The following is a 10,140-nucleotide window of genomic DNA, read 5'->3' as shown; positions in this document are numbered from 1 at the left end:
TAAATGTTTGATTACTTTGGTCTGAAAAAGATTTCCGTCTTTCTGACACGATAAACGTTTCGACCGCGACTTTCGCAGATATATAGAACAAATAATTAACCTTAGCGTGGGGTTTTCCTTTGGCAGAGATCGTCTTTATGTTGTACCACTTTGACACTCCGCGCAAACTATTCTGCACTGAATGACGAAGAGGAACCTTCTCAGATCCGGGTTGAGTGAAGTTATGCCTTGTCCAGCTGGAGGATAAGCTACGTGTAATTTCTAAGCAAAAATGGCTGATAGAAGGGGTAGTAACGCTCCCAATTCAAACGCAAATTTACTGTTCTCTGCGGCACCTGAGTTCAATTTTAACCTGCCTTTCATACCTGTCAGTCAAGCCTCTGGTCCTGCGGTGTTATCGGGAGGTGAGATAAGGAAACATACTTGCTAGCCAACTGTTTGAGCCTGTCAAAGTAAGCTAGCTTTTGGATAACTTGTTAGCCAGCTATCTGGCTAGTCAGCTAAATTGTTAAAATAATTATGTTGCCTTTTTGCTATCACTAGTCTCTTGTGGTTGTCCACCCGACCTCAAAGTCATCATCATGTGAGAAAAGTGGTAGTAGCCAACTGATGTCTACTATGGTTGATGTCAGCTGGCATCTTTTCTACAGTCATTGAACTAGCCAAATAGGTCAGATAGGCATAGGATAGTGAAAGCACTTGAATGTTAAAGGGAACTAGATTCGGTTTTCAATCCCCTTTTAAATGTGTGCGAACACCATACATTTTTACAAGTGTTATTACAATGATTGGCATGTCAAAGACAACATTACTCAGTTTCCAAACTGTTACAGTCCAGTTGTAGCCTATATTTGTTATGTGTACTTTGTTGATAATGAGTTGTCATCCGATGTCAGGTTATGCTAAAGGTTCTTGGGTCTTCGATAAAAATACTAATTAGAGCCATGACAGGCATGTAATGCCTTTGATGTCCTACATTCGCGTCATTTACGTACTAATGATGTACCTAAATAAAACTGAAATAGTCCATTATGTGTATAGTAGAAATTAAAACAGTCCTAATGTTATGTTTTGTTCTGTCGGGTCAAGTAAGCATCAAACTGTAAAAACCGTTTGGTTTGGTCTGGACAACTATTACTTTGTAGGTTAGAGCATTTTTCTACAACAGACCCATCCCATTAATTGTTCTTTTCTTCACTTGTGTGTCACGTTGTAGAAAATGTCTGGAGGCATGGGGCAACTTAAGCAATGTTTATATTTTGTTTGTACTTCAAGTTAAATGTAAATTGCAGTATTTTAAGTAGTGTTATACGATATGTTACATCTTGAAGTGAACATCAAGGCAAGGTAAGGCAATGTAAGTGAAATGTCACCTGAGTCATTCCGTGTCAAATCAGATACAGCAAGGTTGTTGCTGCACGTCTCAGATTTTGATCAAAACTTGTCTATATCATCAATGGGTCCTAAAACCAATGTGGGGTAGCCAGTAGGACCATACAAATCTATGTGAAAATGGGTAAGTATATGGATATTTAGTGTGTAAAGTACCAATATTGTACCAAGTCCCATTCACAGAATAAATGCATGTAGTTACAGGCAAAATGACACAAAAATACAAACACACCTTGTTTTATCCTTATTATTATGGCCTTTTGTTTTGGAGACTTTTTCGGTGAGTTTTTTTTTTTTTGGCAGTTTGCAAACGGAGTGCATTACCACCACCATCTGCACTTAGGTGTAATGGCAAGTGTACCCTGTAGCCTCGTTCTGGCCGCCGGGTGAATAAGGCGAAGAAAAGAGTTTGTAGACCCTCAATATCATTTTTTTGCATGTTTTTTCTGAACTAGTGACTTCTATAAAAAGAATGAGACTGTGGTACAAACGTTTAATGATTGAATCTTACTGAGAGCATGTTTGTCTTCCATTCTACAAAGTTTGGTCAGGCTAAGAATAATACTTTTTAAGATATAAATGTCCAAACATGACTTCCAAGAAAAGGCTTTTTATAGAGTGCAAACAATCAAGGGCAAAAATACTATAAAAAAACAATAGAATTGAACACAAATATTTGACAGGTTTTAGTTATGGAACCTAAACATTGTGTAAACAAACTTTGAGAAAAATCAGAGTCGGTGCTACACCCATTTTCCTGGATTTTGTCTCATTTGACACGGAATGACTCACCTTCACCTTCTTCTGTGTTTCTGCAGATGACTCCACTGACGTTGGTGAGGAAGACAGCTTCTTGGGCCAGACCTCCAGCACAGCCCCACAACCCTCCACATTCAGCTACTTCTCCAGTTCGACCACCAGCAGCGACCCTTTCGCCTCCATCGGGCACCAGCCATGCCCGCCCCCAGCCCCCACTGTCGCCCCCATGACCTCTGGCCCCTCGCTGGTCTCCAGCCCTGCCGCTGCCACGTTGGCTGCGGGCCCCACATTACCCCTCTCCAGCACAGCCGCAGCTCCGCAGTTCAACAGTGCAGTTTACCAAAGCCCCATGGGCCAGTTTACTCCCCCTCCCACCATGGGAGCTCCCCCACCTCCCCAGGCCTCCCAGCAGTCCTACAACCCCTATCGTCACACGCCTCTGAGCAGCAGGGCCAACCCCTATATCCCGGCCCCGGAAGTCCTGCAGCAGATTCCCCCACAGAACACCAACCCTTACACACAGGGACCTCCTGCTCAGACATTCCAGATGGGACCTTCTGCATTCGCAACGGTACGACTGGCCATTATTCTCAACTGCATTCACCGTCACACTCGCAAATTTAAATCCATTAGGATTTTAGCCACTCATCCAAGTTCAGTTGTCGGTTCAGAAGTAATATGGTTTATGAATAGATATGATTCATGATTAGAACACCTAATATACTGAGATACAGTTCAGTCTCCTGTCCTTCAAAGTTAATCATTCAGCTAATGTACATGACCATGACCTCCACTAATGCAATGCCACAATCGTTTTCACTTTAATTAGTACTCTTCTCTCTGGACATCCTTAACTCATATCCCTCTGTGTCCCTCCAGCCCCCTCCTCCTCCTCCTCCTCCTACCACGCAGAGTCCAATGCCCCCCATGGGGCCCAGTATGGCTGGACCTCTGGTCCCGGCCAACCCTATGATGCCGTACAACTACAACGTCTACGAGCCTGTGCAGCTCCACTGGTTCTACTGCAAGCAAGTGGAGTCCAAGAAGGTCTGGCTCCCCTTAAGTATCCTGGACTCTCTTCGCTTGGAGGAGACCTTTAATTCAGGTATACCAACACAGTGGATTAGTAGTGTTTCCCCCATTGTATAGGTTGCTGTTAAGTGGGGGTTAAAATTAACAATGCAGTTGAAATAGATTTTGTGTGTATGTGTGTGTGTGGGCTTCATTTTAAGGAAATGTAGTTAAACTCTTCATAGGACAGCCAGTATCACAAGTTAAGATGTCAATAGACAGGTTAATGTTGCATAACTGATGATATAATGTTACAGATTGACTTATTCCCTCTTGTATCTTTAAATTAATGGATGGATCATGCAACAAACTGCACTCATTTGTCCAATAAACCATTCCTGTGTCCCTAGTCCAACCAGACCCAGAGAATGTGATTGTGTCCACGGATGGCGGCCGCTATGACGTCCAGCTGTATGACCGGATGCGCACGGCGGTGTATTGGGAGGAGGAGCCAACAGAGGTGCGACGCTGCAGCTGGTTCTACAAAGGAGACACAGACAGCCGCTTCATTCCATACTCAGAGGAGTTCAGCGAGAAACTGGAGGTTTGTCAGTGTTGATGAATATACCCCCAACCCCCTAACACTTTAATAGGAACGTGTTTGATGTTTGTAAAGTAATAAATACTTTCAATAAAATCAAATAGTACAAAGTAATGTACTAATGATAATTAATGATGGTAATTAAGTGCCCACAACAGTTTTGTCAATGAGGGGGGGGTTTTGGTGTTGGAAAAAAAATATTGTACTTTACTTATTTTTGCATCCTCTAGACCAGTTGCAGATTTTGTATGGAAATAATTATTCACATGTATTGTCTTCAATTATTCACACACAAGCCATGTCAGGAAAATCTACTGAAACCCTTGATTAAGTCATTTATCATGTGTCCTTTTCTAAGGCTGAATATAAAAAAGCTGTATCCACTAATCAGTGGCATCGGAGACTGGAATTCCCATCTGGAGAAACTATCGTCATGCATAATCCAAAGGTAAGACATGACCTGCCTCTTTGTAACCAGCGTCAGTTAATTGTTGCAGCCCTAGTTAGTTTAGTTTAGTCTTTTTTTTTTTTTCTGTGGAGAACATATAGCATTCAAAACATTTTAAAATAGATTCAGTTGTCTCAAAGTTAATTTGATAACTTGGATGTAAAAACTGTCAACAGCAATACAAAATCCAAACTGTCAACAGTAATACAAATGGGTGCTCATGTGCTCTCTCTTCAGACGTCATCTGTTTAGACCTTACTCACATGCTTTGCCTTGTCTGGCGTGTCTCCGTTTAGGTGATTGTTCAGTTCCAGCCGTCTGCCATGCCAGATGAATGGGGCACCACCCAAGATGGGCAGACGAGACCCAGAGTGGTCAAGAGGGGGGTAGATGATGACCATGATGAAGTCCCTGATGGTAAGGACAGGTGCCCTCAGGTGTACCAGAAACATGTACTATCAACATCCCTGTGTTTTTCTAGTGTCACTTACCTCATCTAAATCCCCCCCCTCCAGGAGAAATGCCGCAGGTTGACCATCTGGTGTTTATGGTACATGGGATTGGCCCAGTGTGTGACCTGAGGTTCAGGAGCATGGTGGAGTGTGGTGAGTGTGTTTCCAGTGCTCCTGATGGCAAATACTGTACTTTGCTGAAACTTTATCATCAGGGCAAGTTTCAGCAAAGTATTTTATCTAATCATTCAGCATTTCATGCTTGGTGACTAATAGTCACCACAGGGATGGGTAGTTAGACATTCTTCATGCCAAATCAAATCTGTTACATACATTTTGAGTAGCCTTTTTGAAGACTGCTTTAAACTGCTTGCCACTCAAATGCTATCCGCTGGTTGAATGGTCTAAGACTCAAGTGAGTGGGTGAGTGAGTGTTCCATTTTTGTTCTTCATCTTGTGCCTCGACAGTGGACGACTTCCGCAGCGTGTCCTTGAAGCTCCTGCAGAGTCACTTTAAGAAGCCCCAGGATGAGCGGGTCATCAGCAGGGTGGAGTTCCTGCCTGTGCAGTGGCACACAGCCCTGCATGGTGATGCCACCGGAGTGGACAGGTAAAGGGGCCGCCAAGTTGCTGAGGGCGTTTTTCGACCGTCAGAGAACACATTCTTGAACCGGTTCAGTTCAGAATGTAATGCTATGTAATGAACCAACCTGCATTTCCACTAGTTTTGGACAGACCAAGGATGCGTCATCAACAATGGTTGTTGCACTCATAAACAAAAATAAAATGCTAGTTAACGTCGCAATGTAGTGCTAGTTGACTAGTTTTGTTTAATCATGGCAACAGTTGATAAGGAGGGCAAACTCAATAGTGTTTAGAATGACACACCCACTCCCAAAATTCTTTGGTCCAGCCCCGAACTAAAGTGCCAGATTCTGAACCAGTTTTTGTTTAGTTGAAATGCTCCGAATTGTTCAAGTTTTGGTTCGGGAACGTGAACAGAACCGGTTCTCTGTCAGTGGAAAAGGGCTACGAGAGCTCCGCTTGTTTCTTTGCTTTTGAGTCAACTGATTGGAACTCCGTTTGCTTTTTCTTTCTTTCTTGCAGGCGGATAAAGAAGATCACTCTACCCAGCACAGGTCGTTTACGCCATTTCACTAACGAGACCCTCCTAGATGTCCTCTTCTACAATAGCCCCACATACTGCCAGACTATCATGGACACAGTTGCCAAGGAGATCAATCGCATCTACGCTCTTTTCATGGAAAGGAATCCTGACTTTAAAGGCGGTATATCTGTGTCTGGACACAGTTTAGGTAGGAAAATACACTCTGGTGTCATGTCACTTTGGAGACCGGAAGGAACGATTGGTGGAGTGACTTCATTGTAAATCTTGAACCGCTTTAACCCCCCAATATCTTTTACAGGTTCTCTCATTCTTTTTGACCTGCTATCAAATCAGAAGACAGGCTCTCCTTCTGGTACCCCAACGGCCAATGGCAGTACTTCGCCTGATGCCAAACAGGTATGGACATGGATGGCAATTACTCTGCTCTTAGCCTGCCAAAGCTCATTTCCAGTGATGACTGAGAATGTGTGCACAGTACGCTGAAGGTATTGCATAGGCAAATTGTGGTCATGAACTGAAAATATACCACCTCCTGATGAGTTCATAATTAATGGTTATTTGTCAGTTGGGTTACATGAGGCGGCCTGTACTACAGCTCAGGATTTGGGAATTACAAATAAAAGGTAACTTAAGATTTCATCCTGGATGATACTTGCAAGCTTCCCTCAAATATGTTATCAGACGGAGCTTTGCCTATCTTAAAATGTTTGATCCTGCGGATAGATTTGACATGACGCTAATATCGATGTACACACAAAAATAAATCAAAGCAAAAGATTTATTTAATGCAATACACCATCAGATTATACCACCCTAGGTAACCTTATCATGCCTTAATGAATACAGAAGTAATTATTTGTTTCTCTCAAGATAGCTTGGCTTTAACCCTCTTGATTCTTCCAAATGATACAAAGTCCAGTAGAGCCCTTCTATATGAACGGGCTCATCGATTGTGAAGCCTGTGTTGACTTTTTTTTTCCCCCCAACCAGCTAACAAAAAGATAATCTGGGCATGTTGAACTTGCTTCGTAGTATAGGCCCCTGGTTACTATAGAACGTTTAATAACTTGCTGAAAACCTCTGTGCTTCATGAAGCAGATCAGCACACCAGTCAGTGAGGAGAACAATGCTCCAAGTCAGGCGGTGTGTGAGGAGGAATCGAAGGAGGATGGAGAGGAGTTTGCAGACCTATCAGCTGTTCTGGAGCACCTGGGTCTCTCAGAATACCAGAGCACATTTGAGCAGGAGAAGATTGATATAGAATCTTTTGTAAGGGATTCATTTTTACCGTCTCGTCAATATCTATATATTTATCATTATGTGGTAATACAATGAGACAAAAGCAGTGACGTGTATTTTTTGTTTGTGTCCTCTGTAGCTGATGTGCACAGTTGAGGATTTAAAAGAGATGGGCATTCCCCTGGGGCCACGCAAGAAGTTTGCCAAGTTTGTCAAAGAAAGGGCAAGCAAGCAGGTAAGCATCCACATTCTCACCTCTGCTGCAAGTCTCTCCTTGACTGCTTTCACTCGAGACAAATAAGAAATCATGTGATCAGAGACAAATGACCCAAAAACATCTTCAATAACATGGCAGGCGGCAGCAGCAGAAAAGCCAGCCATAAAGGACGTGGTTAAAGAGGCTCCTCCACCTCAGAATGCAGAGCCTGTCCCAACCCCAGTCTCTAGCAAACCTCCTGTTGGAAGAACCATGTCCTCCATCCATGTGGATTACAACTACTTTGAGATTGGTACTGGACAGGTCAGTTCTGGTTCACATGCTCTATTTTATGTTTACCAGACAAAAAAAATAATGATTTGATGCACTTTATGAAGTGGTTCCGATGGTTCTTGTTTGTTTAGGTGTCTGTAATCTATCACGCGCTGGACTTTGAGCCTTCTAATTTCTTTGCCCTGGGCTCCCCTATCGGCATGTTCCTCACAGTAAGAGGTCTGGAGAGAATTGAAGAGACTTATCAACTGCCTACCTGCAAGAGATTCTTCAATATTTACCATCCAGTGAGAACACTCTTGTGACTTAAGTTCATATTGTTTTTTTTCATTTTTACCTGGGAATTATCTGACTTGAATATTGTTTACAACTATTTTGGAACAGTCCACACTTATATATCAGCATCTATTGTTGACTCTCAAAAGCCCATGTATAAGTAAAGTTGATATTGTATTTAATCTTCATACCTCAGTGGTTTTGATCTGAATGCAAACGAAATGTGTGTCATTGTAGTTGGACCCTGTCGCCTACCGCATTGAGCCCATGATTCTGCCAGACCTGGACCTCAAGCCTATTCTGGTCCCCCACCACAAGGGCCGAAAGAGATTACATCTGGGTACGGCTCCTTAGTCATGTCCTCTATTCCTCTCTCTCTTGGGGCCCCTGCCCCTCGAGGTGACCTGGCTGGCCAAGGTCGCGCTAATACCCAGGCGTTTGTGTTTTCAGAGCTGAAGGAGAGTCTGACGCGGATGGGCTCGGACCTGAAGCACAGCGTCATCAGCTCCCTGAGGAGCGCCTGGCAGACGCTCAACGACTTTGCGCGAGCTCACACCTCCAACACCCAGCTACAGGCCGAACTGGCCATCGTGGCCAACCAGATCCAGGAGGAGGAGCAGAAGCAACTGCAAGGAGAGGAAGGAGAAAGTGAGTGCTGGCATCAGTCCCTCCACCCATTATGCACATTTGATAAGACATGTTTTTAGAAAACATTATACCACCTGCCTGGAGAAGGGTCAAATTATGGTGTTAAACGACTGTTTCCATGCTGTGGTGTAAAACCTAATGCCATTTGGTAATAATGCCTCGTCAGCGTTTTTGTATGAGTGCAAACTCTGCATGTTTGTCATTGCAGTGGGCAAGATGGTGGACAGCCCTGAGCAGAAGGAGGATTACCTGTCCGTTAAGATTGGAATGCTGAATGGAGGAAACCGTATTGACTATGTCCTGCAAGAGAAACCCATAGAGAGCTTCAATGAATACCTCTTTGCTCTTCAAAGCCATCTGTGCTACTGGTACATTATGAAGATGTTCACATATTGAACATATTTCACATTATTATATATGCAGTCTCACTGCACAAATGAATAATGCAATAATTAATGAAACCATACAAGTACCTACATTTTCTGATAATTTATTTTGATTGATTAGATGTGAATACTAACCAAATAGGGATATTAATATCTGAATAGTTAAGCTAAGAACAGCTATTCAGACTTTGCAGCTCACCTAGTTAGTTCAGCAGGGAGTCATGTACTCAAAGTGAATCATTGAATTGTACACACCAATGGTCACATGATCAACATAAATGCCTTTTTCCGTTTTCTGTTCAACAGGGAGTCTGAGGACACAGCCCTGCTAATCCTGAAGGAGATCTACAAAACCATGGGTATACATCCAGAACAGATTATCCATTGATGAAGTGCAATACATAAAACCACACAGACCTTTATTTTGAAACATTCAAAACTGCAGTAGATTCTAGTCAATACCTGTCATTGTAGTTGGTGGATTCATTATACAGGAAAGTGTCTTTGTTTAGGTTTTTCTTTTTTTCTACTGTAGTATTGTAAAAACAGATACACGTGTATTATGCCATATGTCTTAAATTAAGAAAAGATACTTAGTGGATTTCAAGGCCACATTGTTTTAAAATGATTTTTTAGAGTAAATACAACTGCAGTTGAAATTCCCATGAAGTTGATCAATTACGTGGGGAAAATGGAGCCGCAATTAATGTGAAAGTACCCAACGGTCCAGGCAAGAGTGACATTATTACATTATTAACAAGTCATAAAATAAAAAAGCAAAGGCGTTTATGATTAACACATTCTGTGGCTTTGTACAATTTCTTCATGATAACTTTTACTTTCTGAATGCAGCTCAAGCGCGCCGGAAGCACCGGTGCAGGGGGTGCGAACGCCCACTTTTTGGGAGTAAAAAAAAAAGGGCTGTTGTTGACCACAACACCGACACGGCATCGCATTGATTAGAGCAGTGGTTCCCAAATGGGGTTACGCGTACCCCTGGGGGTACGTGAAATTTTAACCCTTCGAAGCCGATTGATGCAAAGTGCGTCAATAAACACACCCTTTCTTCTCTGTTACATTGCTCCGCAACTGTTCATAGCAGCGAGAAGCCTTTATCCTGTGACGGAGCAGAAGTGGAGCTTTCCAACGAGACCACGCACTTGTCTGTACGTTAAAGTATGAAGATTAAAAAGACATTAAATCATATTTACAGTCTCTGCGTTCACCTGCGCACCCATTACTCTCGTTTGAATTACTCGCGAACCCGTGAACGCATAGATATGGCAAGCATATCAGATGAAGGAGGAGA

General features: G+C 42.8%; 1 protein-coding gene across 2 annotated transcripts; it reads left to right on the top strand.

The window, feature by feature from the left end:
* Positions 1-86: 86 nt before the first annotated feature.
* On the top strand, positions 87-9,631 carry LOC125312000 (SEC23 interacting protein). 2 transcript variants are annotated; one of them, XM_048270433.1, is made up of 18 exons: positions 87-404; positions 2,211-2,722; positions 3,031-3,256; positions 3,573-3,766; positions 4,122-4,211; positions 4,508-4,628; positions 4,727-4,816; positions 5,132-5,273; positions 5,771-5,979; positions 6,091-6,188; positions 6,888-7,061; positions 7,171-7,266; positions 7,387-7,551; positions 7,653-7,808; positions 8,035-8,137; positions 8,248-8,445; positions 8,654-8,813; positions 9,138-9,631. In XM_048270433.1, exons 1-18 carry the CDS (start codon positions 272-274, stop codon positions 9,217-9,219), a joined length of 2,949 nt encoding a protein of 982 aa, XP_048126390.1. In that variant the 5' UTR covers positions 87-271; the 3' UTR covers positions 9,220-9,631. The 2 variants fall into 2 exon arrangements, with proteins under 2 accessions (XP_048126390.1, XP_048126391.1); XM_048270434.1 differs by having other exon boundaries at positions 88-404; positions 6,891-7,061.
* Positions 9,632-10,140: the final 509 nt, after the last annotated feature.

This window comes from Alosa alosa, chromosome 18 (genome assembly GCF_017589495.1).
Source record: "Alosa alosa isolate M-15738 ecotype Scorff River chromosome 18, AALO_Geno_1.1, whole genome shotgun sequence".
Taxonomy (NCBI): domain Eukaryota; kingdom Metazoa; phylum Chordata; class Actinopteri; order Clupeiformes; family Clupeidae; genus Alosa; species Alosa alosa.
This window is presented reverse-complemented; position numbering and strand designations above follow the sequence as displayed.

Bases quoted from the DNA above. Each gene is read 5' to 3' on its own strand.
- LOC125312000 (XM_048270433.1), top strand. From the start codon at position 272: ATGGCTGATAGAAGGGGTAGTAACGCTCCCAATTCAAACGCAAATTTA. The intron at 3,257-3,572 runs GTATACCAACAC...CTGTGTCCCTAG, and splicing joins GGAGGAGACCTTTAATTCAG to TCCAACCAGACCCAGAGAAT. The intron at 7,267-7,386 runs GTAAGCATCCAC...ATAACATGGCAG, and splicing joins AAGAAAGGGCAAGCAAGCAG to GCGGCAGCAGCAGAAAAGCC.